This window comes from Sipha flava, unplaced genomic scaffold, assembly GCF_003268045.1.
Source record: "Sipha flava isolate LNK unplaced genomic scaffold, YSA_version1 207_pilon_pilon, whole genome shotgun sequence".
In the NCBI taxonomy this organism is placed as follows: domain Eukaryota; kingdom Metazoa; phylum Arthropoda; class Insecta; order Hemiptera; family Aphididae; genus Sipha; species Sipha flava.
In genome coordinates, this window is record NW_020272813.1 from 285,423 (window position 1) to 300,191 (window position 14,769).

At 27.3% G+C, this 14,769-nt stretch overlaps 3 protein-coding genes across 3 annotated transcripts; 1 reads left to right on the top strand and 2 right to left on the bottom strand.

Annotated features, from left to right (window-relative positions):
- The first annotated feature begins 1,008 nt into the window (after positions 1 to 1,008).
- Positions 1,009 to 4,021, top strand: LOC112682649 (FGFR1 oncogene partner 2 homolog). The gene is made up of 4 exons (XM_025553322.1): positions 1,009 to 1,920; positions 2,020 to 2,268; positions 2,369 to 2,515; positions 3,872 to 4,021. Exons 1-4 carry the CDS (start codon positions 1,786 to 1,788, stop codon positions 3,947 to 3,949), a joined length of 609 nt encoding a protein of 202 aa, XP_025409107.1. The 5' UTR covers positions 1,009 to 1,785; the 3' UTR covers positions 3,950 to 4,021.
- A 1,774-nt stretch (positions 4,022 to 5,795) lies between these two features.
- LOC112682600 (signal peptidase complex subunit 3) lies at positions 5,796 to 8,031 on the bottom strand. The gene is made up of 5 exons (XM_025553239.1): positions 7,721 to 8,031; positions 7,567 to 7,640; positions 6,662 to 6,750; positions 6,499 to 6,602; positions 5,796 to 6,013 (listed from the first exon to the last, which is right to left on the bottom strand). The coding sequence occupies exons 1-5, from the start codon at positions 7,861 to 7,863 to the stop codon at positions 5,893 to 5,895; spliced, it is 531 nt and encodes a 176-aa protein (XP_025409024.1). The 5' UTR covers positions 7,864 to 8,031; the 3' UTR covers positions 5,796 to 5,892.
- Positions 8,032 to 12,015: 3,984 nt separating this feature from the next.
- LOC112682615 lies at positions 12,016 to 14,165 on the bottom strand. The gene is made up of 2 exons (XM_025553260.1): positions 13,939 to 14,165; positions 12,016 to 13,375 (listed from the first exon to the last, which is right to left on the bottom strand). The coding sequence occupies exon 2, from the start codon at positions 13,143 to 13,145 to the stop codon at positions 12,582 to 12,584; it is 564 nt and encodes a 187-aa protein (XP_025409045.1). The 5' UTR covers positions 13,146 to 13,375; positions 13,939 to 14,165; the 3' UTR covers positions 12,016 to 12,581.
- Between the last annotated feature and the right edge of the window lie 604 nt (positions 14,166 to 14,769).

A 14,769-nucleotide genomic window follows, 5' to 3' on the forward strand; every position in this document is an offset into this window, starting at 1 on the left:
TATATATATATATATATATATATATATATATATATATATATATATATTTACAAATTAAATTAAATAAATATTTTATGTAAAAGTATTTTTTCTTGTTCTTTGTGTAGCAAATACTTTTAAGTAATGCTCGACTTAGAAAAATTAAAGAAGGGGGACTCTATTTACTTTAAAAAAAAGAGCGTTCCCAAAACTCGTTAAGCGTTATAATTATAACATAATAATAGTAGGGGGACGCTAACATTTCTGAAAATTAGTTGAGGTACTCCGTCCCCCTTCAAGTCGAGCACTGCTTTAAGGTTTTATTTTAAATACAGTGATAAGAAAATATATCCTCATTCTCCATATTTTATTCCACTACAAAAAAAAAAAAAATCACAAATTTGTTTTGCACTTTCGGGTCATTGAAAAAAATATCGATTTATGCTTTCGGGTTTCATCGCTCTAGGCAGTCTTGGTTATTGGGTATTACAAAAAATTATTAATTAAAACTTTTTCTAATTTTTTTACATTTTTTTCTTTTAAAATTGAATATCAATATTTTTTGGGAAAAAATCATCCTCTTCCCTACGGTATGTCACGGGGCTGAAATTTAGATATTGTGGCCTTACAAAATATTTTTTTTGCCCAACTACATTTCTAGAATTTCGGCGCCTCTGGGAACCCTCATTTTGATGCGACAGCTAGTCTGCTTCCATCAACTAAGTCCAATCTCAGCAGCATAGTTTTTTTCTGTCAGTCCAGTTTTCCTTACAAGCTTATACCGTCTTTCTTAGTAAATTACAATAAACTAAACATTAATTTATTGACAATATAACAACGAATATTATTCATTAAAAGGTAAAATGTCGTTAATAGCGACGCGCAAGCTTATTTTTGATTTATTATACTTTTTTCCGCTGGTTTTTAATTTCAAATTCTATTTTACAAGTGTAATAAATTATGAAAAATGAATCATTCAATTGTTTCCTAAAATCTTTTATTCCACGATTTTAAATAACATAATACGTCAATGGTGCTTTCAAACGAATATTAAGTTAATATAAATGTAGGACGGTGAATTTCAAAAAAATATGATATACAGCAGTAGTATTGTAATATCGGATATCCCTAGGACAGTTTCCGGCTTAAATCGTGTACTGGTATACGTTCTAAAATTTTTGGTAAGTCCTTATCTCCTCTGGTATTGATAAGATATGATGATATAGGTGTGCGCGTGCGGACCGTGGGACTACAGGTGCAATGATCCGTTCGTGAACTACAGCTGCAGTGATCCGCGCTCGTTCCGAGGCCGCCGTGAACGAGAGCGAGATAGTCGTAAACAGTGATAAGTGCGCAACTAACGTTTACAACGGCGGCGGGTGATAACGCGCGCGAGCGCAATCTCGAGAAAATGACGACAAACCGTCGCCGACCGGACTCTCGGTGGTAAGGGGACGTCGACGGTAAACGTTACGTGCGTCGCTGTTTTTTTCCGCCGAAGCCGTATTCTTCGTAATCCGCCCGGAACGCGTTTTCGATTCGACTTCCCGGTTCGAGCGCGCGCGTTCCCCTCGTCTCGCTCTGTTACGACGTTCGTCCGCCAATGTGGGCCGAACGGTGCGACGTTAATGGCGTGTCCGCACTCGGCCGGCGCTCCTCGCGTTGAACACCGACTCGCCGCGTAGGCGTGTGGGCCACGCACGGTACCGTGTTATTACGTTTCCCCCGCACTCGCAAACTATTGCCGTTATTCATTATTTTCTCGCGGTTCGTTTCCTCTCACCCCTCTTCCACTTCGAACCCGCCATGTCCGTCACCATTCAGCAAATACTGTCGGACGCCAAGCGGTTGGCTTCGAAGCTTAAAGAACACGACACGGCGGCCGACGCGTTGCTGTCCCAGGCGCAATTCGCCTACAAGAAAATCGACGCCATGAAGCAGGTGAGACCGACCTCTGACAACGTTGCCTCCGGGCACACCGCCTTTTTTAATTTTCCGCGCGTTGACTGACTCGTTTACACTTTTTATTGTCGGATCCAGTACACTGTCGATCTGTCCGAACTCAATGACATGGAAGAAGGTGGTCTTCCCCACGAGAAGCTGGTCAAGTCGATTCGCACTGAGAATCGGCAGCTGCAAGAGATTGTGCGCGAGAACCGAATTCTCAGAACTATGGTTGCCGAGCATCAGACGGCCCTTGAAATGATCATGAGCAAGTACCGGTCCCAGGTATCTTATCTCGTCACCCAAACCAAAGCTGACAGACTCATGACTGATCTCACGGCTAAGGTAATAGTTACAATTTGTTGCATTTCAATAATTAATAGCTTTATTAAGATTATGTTGGTATAAGCAATATTAGTTAAATATGATGTTTCTTTTCTTGCAGACAATCGAGGAAAAAAATGTGTTAATCATTCAACAAGAAGAACGCATTAAAGAAATGATGGCTGTCATGAGTCTTGCTTCAAGACTTGAAGCTGAAGAAGCCAGTAAAAAAGAAGAAACTATAGGAAGGCTACAAACTGAAAACCAAGTAATTATAGTTCATTAGTCATATTATTTTTCTATTAAACTGGTAGTCTCACATTAATCTCTTTCATAATTTTTTGTACATGCAGTAGTAATATATTTTTAAATTTTCATTCATAAATTTGAATTTTATTCTTTTCTCAATTAATAATTTGTACATTTATTATTACATCAATGGTCTAAATTAATCTTTGTTGGTTATCAATTTCTTTTTTGGTTTTTTTTTTTTGGTCCATTAAATGTGCAACAATAACTAATACGGTTATTTGTATATTTGTCATTCATCTCGGTTTTAAAGACATTTCCCTGTGTCTCAGCCAATCATTCAGTTTGTCCTGCATAATAGAAGCTGAGAGAAAATTACATTTAATATTGTATTGTTTAATAATAAAACATGGAATAATATTTTACATTATACTATGGTTATCTAATCAGTATGGTTATATACAGTAATAATTTATTTTTATATTGGCTAATAAATATTTAAATTACAAAGTGATATATTTATTTTTGTTCCTATAATGAACATTACAAAAAAAAAAAGAATAATAATTATTTAATATAATGTCCCGGTTTAGGGGTTTCAAAATTTGGCAACCCTTTAGCTATTGTGAATAATGATATAATTAATTTTAAGCATTATAAAATTTAAACATAAATCATTTTTAAAATTATTAATCTTATTATTTATAATTTAATGTCAAATATCTAGTTTAAGATATATTTATAAATTCGAGATAATACATTATAGCAATAAATGTTACATTTTTAATTACATTATAATTGAAAACAAATTATTTTATTAAAATGTCATTTGTTTTTAGTATAAGATGGTTAGAAAAAGGTTATAAATAATACATATAATGTATATTTGAAAATTATATCATTAAATTTTATTCGAAATATTTGTACTTAACTAGGACTTGACAAACATAATTTAATTTAAAAATTATTGATTAGTTATTAAAATTCACAATAATCTTAGATTTCAAAATCAAATTATAAAACTAGTTTAGATAATTTAGATCATTACCTTGGATGGTATAAAATAATAGATTAGCTTAATAATTGATAAATATAATATGATAACAAATTAAATTAACTGTTAAATTTTCATTTACCTAATACCTGAATTATAATATTGGCGAACCATTCTTAAAAAGAAAAATGAATTTAACAAATAAGCAATGTAATACTTATAAATGTATAATAAATAAACTTTACTATAAAATAACACAATTAAAAACTGAAATTAGTAACACAATATTTTTTAAATAATATTAACTTGTATTAACATAATTGTATGTTTATATATATTTATTTATCTATATATTTTATTTGTGTGCATTTTTATTTTCAGACACTAAGAAAACTTTTGAAAATATCTAGTGATCTATCCACAGAAAAAGAACCCGATAAGATGCTGACATCTACATAATAAATTACCATTACCTATTATTTAATCAAAATATTTGTAAGATATTACATTTAAAAGCCATTAATAATTGTGTCATTTTAATAATTAGTAAGTACAAATTATAAAAATTATCTCATCTGGACTTATTTTAAATAATATTATTACAATTATTTTTTAAAAAATAATAATATTTTAACATATATTAAATTATTGATATTTTTATATTATAAAAAATATTATTTTATCATAGTAAGTATTGCATTGGGAAACTAAAAGTTTTATTTAAGTGTTATTGATAGATAGCGTACATATGGTACAATTTGATGTAACCACGATAGTCATGTCTTATTATTTCTTTATAACATTAAAATTATTGTACCAAGTATTGTTTTTCTAACCTTAATATTACTTTTTTTTCTAATAAAAAAATCTGAATACTTTAAATTTACCTAGTCTTAATATTAAAAATAAAATAATTTAATAATAAAAAATGTAAATTTAACCAAAGCAATGACTTACAATAAATATAAATGAATATTTTTCTTCAAAATAAAATTAAAATTAAGTATCAATAAAATCAGTGTCTGCCTTGTAAAAATGTTAATAGTTTTCATCTCGTATTATTATTGTATTATATTAATTATTAATAATGCAATTGTATTTGTTATTTATTTGTTAGTGTTGTATTAGAACTAAGAATTTTAATGTTAAAAACAAAAATATATCTACGTATTATTCTTGTAATAAATTAATATTTAATCATCTAAAACCATTTCCATTATTCATAGAGTATTTAATTTTACACACAATTTTTTAGGCACAGGTTTGTCTTCACTTTTCAAAATTACTGTTGGAAATTTAAACTTTCCTAATCCTTATTTTTATATATTTATTTGCAAATGAATTGTTAAAAAATTAAATTGTTTTATATATAAATTATATATTACTATACATATCTTAATTAAAAAAAAAAATCACTATAAATGATAAATGCCTTTTATAGCTGTCATACTTGCAATAGTAACTGGGACATTCAAACCTTAACTTCTATTCACAATATATTTTGTATATTAGGAAGTAAAATATTGTAATACTACAGTTTAAATATTAAAATGTTAGTGATTTTCATGTTTTGCTTTGTAGTATTAATTGTAATTTATAAATTAAAAATGGTATTTAGTATCCAATTGAAAGTCTACCTCATGTTTTTATGCAATGATTAATAATTTTCTTCATGTTGTTATTGGTTTTTTTAAATGAACATTTGAGAAGTTCAACTGTATATAAAAACATTTTTTCATTTATATAATGGCTTGACTGTACATTTTCTATGCTGATTAAATTTTAATAATCAACATAAACATTTTTAAAAGGTCTATAACTTATATATAATGACAGAATACAGCGCATTTTTTAGGTAAGTACCACATTTGCTCCATAATTTAATTTAATTTCATATTATATCAATATATATATATATATAATAATAATTATGAAACTTCATAGTGAGATGTAGTAAATTTAAAAGAAAAATGAATTTAACAAACAAGCAACATAATACTTATATCAAATGATTTTACTACACAATTATTTTTGAATATCATTCACTTTTATTAACATAATAAGTAACATACATAACATAATCATATGTATGTAAATATATACATTTATCGATAACTATTGTAAACAATTTTTTTTTTAGAAAACTTTCAATTTATCTATCCACAGAAGAAGAACCTAATAAAATGCTAACATTTACATAAACTTGATATATTACCACTACCCATTACTGAGTCAAAATAATTATAAGGCATCTAATTCAAAAGCCATTTATAATAAATTATGAACACAATCTCATCTGGAGTTAATTAAAAAAATAATACAATCATTTTGAAGAGAAAAAAAAATATTAACACATTTTATTAAAATATTGATATTTTCAAATCAGGAACAATGTATTGTCATCATCGTGTGTATTCCGCTGGGAAACTAAATGAATGAGATCCAATAGCACCTATTATTGGCAGCCGACCTACATTTGGTATGATGTTATATGACAGTGATAGAGTCACATTCTTATTGTCTCTGTGAAATATTAAAATTACTTTACAATCAGTTTTTTTAACCATAATTATAGTATTTTTTCTATTTCTTTAAAATCTGAAGAATGTACATTTACTCATGTTTAATACTGGAAGTATAAAAAAAATGATTTATGAAACAAAATTGTTTTAATTATTGTTAATATAACGATTATAATTTAATAATGATAATTAATAATTAAATATTAAAATTTTCAGATTTATCAACACTTTTTTCTAATCAAAATATAATTATAATGAACATTAGTTCCTACTTAGTAAAAATATAAATATTATTCATCAAATATAATATATTATAAATATAGTATTATTATATTATTATACTAAATTAATATTAAAAATTATAAAATTGAATTTGGCATATGTTTGATAAGGTTTCATTAGAACTAAATATTTCAATTTTAAAATAAAAATAAAATTATAAATACAATTACTTTTCTTGTAACAAAATAATATAGGTAGTATTACCTTAAACCATTTCCATCATCCCAAAAGTAATATTTTGTACGCATATTTTTTAGACGCAGATTTGAATCTTCACCTCTTAAAATTATTTTATCCCACAGAACTACCTAAATAAAATCAGACATTTTAATTAACTAATAAAATTTATTATTTGTAAATAAATTACTTGATTTAGTGTGTTAGTCGGTGTCTGATACTCAGCAGTCAGGTAAACAAACAGTTGTTTTACATTCCAATTGAACAGACTAGTGAGATGTGCACAAAAATAGTCAAGGAAAACATTTTAGACATAATAAATTAATAATTAATTTTTCAATTATGTTCATCTAATAGTTGCATTAATAAATAATTTAAGAAAATTAAATAAATAACTATGACACATAAACTATTGCATTTTTAGAGAAAAATTATTATTACAGTTGAGATTATTAGTCATAATTATTCAAATTTGTTTTATCTAGAAACAAACATTAAAAATTTAGTATCCACCTTTACAACATTGTATTTCTGATATCTTTTACTATCAAAAATAAATATTACAATGTGATTGAAGAGTCACATAAAAAAAAAATTATATTATTTCATTAATCGTAATAACAAAAAAAATCACAACAAGAGGAAAAAATATCATTTAAGAATAGAAGTATTAAGTATTAAATATAAATACATAGATTTGCATACTAAAAAAATGTCAACACTCCATACAATTTATCTTCTTTCACATTAAATTCAGTTATTTTGATTTCCTATACATTTAAAATGATGAAATTTAATCAAATTGAATAAAGAAAGTTCTTTTTCTTATGCATACATTTAAAATTTAACTTAACATTTGTAAAGCAAAAATATTTGCTTAAAATTTTATTTTAGTAACATATGTTATTCTACGCATTTTACATTCCATATGTTATATTAATACTTGGTAACTTTTAAGGATTACACAGGCCACTGATGCTGCCTTTGACACTTGTAACTAATTGGATTCAAGGAGTGTTGAACGCTGGATACAGATTTATGTAATACATACTAAATCAAATATTTTAACACTATACAGTAGTATAAAAAGGATATCTGCATTAAGATTGAACGTAATATGACCCAAGTCGTTAACTTTCTTGGAAACACCATACTCTGGTAAGTTTTTCCTAAAAACAAATTCAAATGGTTAATGATAGGCACTTCAATGGGCATTTGAGAAGAATATGTATGACTATAATATACTTACACTTCGATTTTGAGCGTCTTCATTTCGGTTGCCGTCCGATAGTCGACCATAATTGTGGACAGAAAACAAGCGAACGTAAGCGTAACGAGCACGCTCAACGTGTACGCCAGCACCGAATTACCTCGAGAAAGTAATGAATGCATTGAAGGGGCACGGAGAAACAAAGTTTTTTTGAAACGCCTAGTGACCGGCTAGAAAATTACTGTTTATCAAAAGTATAGAATTCGTCTGTTAGATGATTGTCGGATTAAAAATACGTAAACGTAAACACTTTTTCCTTTTTTTTTTAACGGGTGACGCTATTATCACAGGTGTATGTGGATGATAACGGTAAATCATGACGTTTGCCATCCGACGTGGTATCTACCTAATAACGTTCTGGTAGAAAACATGACGTGTCCGCCAGGGGCGGATAGGCATAATCCGACCGGCCCGGGAAAAATTGAATACAGCGGCCCGCATGATTATATCCAAGTTCCAACTAAACAATTACCTCAACTTTGAATGAACCGACCCGGCAATCACCACCTTTTTTTTTTTTTTTCAAAGTTCTTAAATAATATTTAAAATTATAATATTTACTATCCAATTTTACACATTTTTTGCTCTCTTCTAACAACTCTACGATTTTTATCTCTTTTAGTTTCTGCACCTCCTTTTCTTTTTAATTCGTTTTGAAGGATACCTGGTTATACAACATTTTAGCACTATTATACTATTTACATGGTTCGCATATAATTATTGTGGAAAACATGATATATCAGTAATCAACTTTACCGTGGGGTTTTATTAGTGATTATATACGATAATTTAAATCTGAACAATCAGTTATCATTATAGCACGGAATTATATGCATTAAAAACCAATCAAATATGCGCTAAAAGATCTTTAACATGCACAAGTTAGCTTCCCTTTTCACGGTCCCATCACTGTCATTCCTCCATCAAATTTACTCATTGTACATATAATAGTATAGATTGTAAATATTCAATAAACGATATTTTATAAAAAAAAAAAACATGCACAAGTATAAGCACTAATATGTTAAAATATGCATTAAAGAAAAAAAATTTGCACTCAAAATTTTGAATAAAATTTAATTTTTAATTTTTGATAATTTAATTAAAATAAAACATAAATTACATTTACAATTATGTAACCCTGCCGTAAATACATTTTTTTCTTCTTCATTTTAAAGGAATTTACTATGATATTTATAGATTCAAGCTAGATTTAAATATATATTATTAGTATTATATTTATTTACTTTTATTTGTATATATGTACATGTATAATAGTATTAATAGTAATATTTTTCATCGGCCCATTTTCGTCAATATAAGCAGCGGCCCACCGAGAAAATCCTGGTGTCCCGACAGCCCTATCCGCCCATAGTATCCACGGTTACGTCCTATCGGCATATAAGCATTCCATACAATATTAGAGACCCATAGGAAATCGACGGTAATGTAAAATAAATTATAAAATTATAGATACTTTCAATTTTTTTCTTTTTTTAAATATTTATATTAATTTGAAAATATTTACTAAAACATAATTCGTTGTCCATTTAGAATACTTGAAAAAATGTTCCAATGTACATTATTGAAAAAGAAAAAAAACACACAAACACCTTTTGTAAATTATTTGTAATTATTTAATTAAATTGTATTAAATTTTTTATTATTTTTCTAGGACTAGGTAGGATCGGCAGACATTTCATATTGAAACATCTTAACGATAATTAATCTGTTTTTAATATTATAATAAATATTTCTGGTCAATTTTAAAATTTAAAATTAAATTATAAGTTCTTTAAATGCAAATTTAAATTACGATTAGAGGTCAGTTTTAAAATTGATAATAATAAATATTTATTATATTTAATATACATTTTTTTTTCATCTATTATATTTAAAATCTTTCAGCACATTATGTTCTATTGCAATTGCAATTACAATGAATTTATTTATTTTACATTTATATAATTATAATTATAATAATCTCCTAATGAGAGTTTCTCGGTATCTGTTATGAGGATGCCTTGGTGCAATCGACGTAGCAGTCGTCTATTTCGGGTTTTGCTTCCTAGTTGGTAACGGCGGGCTCCGTATGACTCTTTGAGCTTGGTGAGGAAACTTTTAAATAGGATTTTAATCCAGGTATTTATTACGGGTATTCCAGTGTCATTATGGACATGGTGGTTTCTTATTAACCATGGTACTTTTAGGGATATCTTAAGGAATTTATTTTGGAGCATTAGGATTTTTTTATTTTAGTGGGTGAGGCTGCCACTTAAACGAGGCAGGCGTACATTATTGGTGGTCTGATTGTTTATTAACTTTGATTCCTAATTAAAATTAAAGACATTTATTTCATCAAATCATAATATTTCACAATATTACAAAATATTTAACAAATTCTTACTATAAGTTTGTATAAAATAACTTAATCTAACTCAAAGAAATACAACAGGCTGATATAATATATATATATATATATATATTTAATATATTTATAATTAATTTTTTTAACTATTTATAATACTTTCTATTTTCATGAAATGAAACAATTCCAATTAACAAGTTTGATTTCATTTAGATTAATTGTTGTCATTATTGACCGGAATAGATAGATTATTTGTGATTAAGTTGAAAATAGACCTTATAATACATTGTACATTATACAGAATATTTTTTTATAAAGTGAGGTATTGTTTTTTGTAAATTTTCATTTAAGTAATCAGTGAATACTGTAATGAACCAAAAATAGGACAAATTGAATGCATTAGGTATCTTATAATAAAATAAAAGCCAGGATGTTATTTTGAATCCGTTTAAATATTTTTTTGTCATTTTCTTTACACTCCCTTTATTAACCAATTGTATAATCTATCTTGTTTGCATTTGAGTTTCTTTTTATATTTAAAGACAACATTTGTTGGAGGATATGCAATATGAAATTGTTATAATCGATATAAATCCTATAAAAGCTTTCAGGTCCATTTGTGGTACTAAAAACGATAAAAGACACAATATTTATTAACTTTTTCTAGTTCACTTGTATAGTCATATGGTATATACTGGTATGAAATTTGGCAACAACGCTTAAAACTTCGTATGCAATTGTATAGTTAAAAATAAGGTAAGCCGTACGGATTCGTGTAGTTTAATAAAAAGGTATTGCCGATAACGATCGTTCGCAATTGTTATTTACCCATTAAAAATATTTTAGTAATGGAGGGTATTTACTAATCGGGGGTCGTTCATAACCTCGCACTTTCAAAAACAGGTCGTCGTTCTAAACCGCACACTTTTATATCTTAATCACACATATGTCCGCCAAATTAAACCGTTCAATATCGCACACATTGATATGTATCAATAACGTATACATTTATTTAAAATAACATGAGTGTACCTCCTGACCGAGCGTGGTAACTCGCTCGCTACGGTTGCTCGGTATGTTAAAAACGAAAATATCACCCGATTTGCTATGCAACACCACCCCAAATAGGTCACAAAATAAAAAAAACGATTACGAATGGGAATTATACGAAACGACAACGTGAACCGTACATGTAAATTATGCAAGAAGAAAGAACTGTTAATCAAATGTGTGCGGTTTTGAACTATCGACCTTTCAAATTTTCCCTTTTTAACAATAGAATAAATGCGTGTGGTATTGAATGTCATCGTTTCGATGACCGCCGTACTAATCCTGCCATCAATCCTAAATCTTTTTACCTTCTTTCTTACTTGTGCACTATAAATGAGCAATATCCAAATGAAATAATTAACACTTTTTACCTATTCATAAAATTAACAAAAATCAATCGTACTTTATGAATGATTAAAATTAGACGTGGTTAGGTTAAATATTAAATATTATTATAATATGAGATAATTATTACAATACAACAATATGGAATTTCTTAGGATTATTTTTACAATAATTATACTTAACTAACTTTTTATAATTCTATGTGATTATATAATATAATTTTGGTATAATTAACCTACATTTTCTTATAATAAACATATATTAACCATAGGTCAAATGTAATGTTTTACTTCTTTTATACAATTTATTTATTATAATAAAATACATTTAAATTAAATACGACTATGTTAATGTCTAATTGTGATTATTTGTTAAATACGGGGTATGATTAATATAATTTAATTCATTTAAATAAGTGATATTTTAATAGCTATATGTGATTTTATCGAAAGAAAGCTATACATGAAAAATTCGGTTTGATTAATTTTAATTTTTAAATGCCTAGTAAATTTTTGTTAAATATAGAATATGGTTATTATTTTGAATTTTATTATGATTTTAAATTTTAAATATTGATGATTATGCAGCATAATTGTGCTTACCATTACAATACATTGTCTAAAAATTTTTTGCGTGGCTTGAGTGAAATTAGTTTTCCTTTTAATTATGTCCGCAAATGAGGTTATATTTGGCATTTTCTTTTCTGAGGAATTTATAACAATTATATTTCTTGATGAATTAACTATTGACTCATTTTCGGATATTGGAGGTTTATGGGGATTGATTCATTTTTTTATTTTTTATATTTTGAGGTATTTACATTCTTTATATTTTGCCGGGGATGTTCCGTTGCTGTTTACGCAGTTAAGTAGAGTTTCTGGTATTTTATCGTATTGAGAAAAGTAGTGTAAGCCATTACATTTCACGTAACGGGATTGGAGTTTAGTGTTTTATTTTTATTTGTCAGTTTTATAACTGACTGTATAGGAAGTTTTAGATTTTTTATTCCTCCATTACTTCCGATTCTATAATAGATATGGGTAGATTTCTTATATCTGCTGAAATGTCTTTTTCGTCTTATAATCTGTAGGTAATATAATCATAGTTATTTTTATCTAGATATTTAGTGACCGATCGGAAATCATCCATTGTTTGTAGGTTAACTTTTATTTTGTTTAATTTAGCTACTATGCTGAAGTTATTTTGAATATTTTCAGATATCTCTCGGCGGAACTGTTCAAATTCTGATAGATTTATATTTATTACAAATATTGGTGATATTTTTGGATTATTTTCAGCTAATTGCGATTGAATAATGTAGTTATTTAAATTATCATTTATAACTTCGGCTTGTGCTGTATTTGTATTTGAAGGAATTTCACTTTGAATTGTTTCAATTAATTCGAGAGGAGAGTAACGATTTTGTGTTGAGAAAAATGTGTTTTTATTTGTCAAGTTTTGTTCTTTGGAGGTTTTTCTTAGCGATCTCAACTTATTGTCAGATTTCGGTGACGGAGATTTTGGATCTTCATTATTTAGAAATAATCGGTTTTTTTTTATAAGGAGTGAAGGGACTGTTTGATTTTTTGAAATGTTTGTTTGAGTTATATCTTTGTTGGAAGAGTTTCCATTTGAATTCATTTTGGTATTATGTTGTTATTTTATTTTATATTAAATTGTATATTAACGGGCTTTCGCTCGCGTATGGCGATTTACAGCTTTGTAGTCGTGTGTTAGTGTACTTTTTATTCAATTAAAATGTATACATTACCGATTTGCCGCTATCAGTGTTTTGTTTTATTACTGCTATCGAGAGCTATTAGAAACTGTTGGCGAAATAATGTGTAGACGCTACGGTGTCCCAACGCGTACTGTAATATACAATTATTACATAAAAATTGTTATCTTTGATAATTTAGTTTTCAATTGTGGTTGGATAAATAATTTTATTAAACAAATGTCAAATCAAAATAATCAAATTAATTTAAAGAATAATTTTAATTATTAAAAAAAAAAAAAATTATAAACATTGAATATATATATATATGTTACCGGAAATATGGATAGTTCAGGTATTTTGTAAAATGCCTAAGCATTATGCAAATTGCCAATTTTTTTTAGGCAAAGTACAAAACATTTTACTATATGTTATATCACATTAAGATTTTTATAATTATTATATATTATTACTACTATATAAATATTTCACTTAAATTACTATTTACTTATTATAACATATTTTAGAAAAGTCACAGTTTGAAGTGCACAAAATGTTATTTTTAAGGCAAATACACTTTTTATTTTGACATTTGGACTTACAAACAAATTTTAAAAATCCTTGGCCAATTCCTGTGGATTGAATTCTTATTAACTGATTATACTGTTCATTAGATAAAAAACTAGTATTACGTAATGAAATGTATTTTGTACTTACCAAGCATACGATAAAGTTAACCAGAAAATATATGCAAATTCATGAAAGTCCTTGCTCAACTCATAAACGTTATAAAAACGTTTTGGTGCCCTGGTTTAGACTACCTGTTCTGGCGGAACAACGTATCTCCTAATATAAAAAGGTCTGGCGGAAACGATGAAACCCCCTAAAAACTACCTCGTATTAATCTACACACGTATAATTTATCTGTACGGATATATCTGTACTTTCGAATCGCTCAATTGTAACTGAACGTACGAATGTAGCCCTCGTTAATAGTAATCATCAGTAGACCAAGTTGTTTACTTTCTCATTATGTGAGAACCGTGGAGATGAGAATTAATGTGAATTATAACTATTATGATTTATGTTAATTTTTATTGAATTTAAATTAAGTCCTCAACAATATAATTAATAATTTATACCTTACATGTATTTTTTATAAAATTATAAAATCACTTATATTTTAGAAAAATTAGAAAAAAAGCCACTGCATGTTACACATTATTTATTTCTTCTATTTAAAATATTAATAATAATTTTACTATTTCACGTAACTCGTATTTTAAAATACATTTTATTAATTTATACGAGTGTGATAAAGACCGTTATTTAATACGGAATATCCAAATATATAATAAATTACGTACACTATACCTACATAACTACTCGATCTCAATATATAATTACGTTTATCATAGTTATTTATCTACTATTATCAAGGCTCAGAACTTTCTGCATTAAAAATTACTCGAATATGTGCATATATATATATGCATTAAGAATATAATAATATGCGGTTAAAATTTGCAAAATATGCAAATATATGCA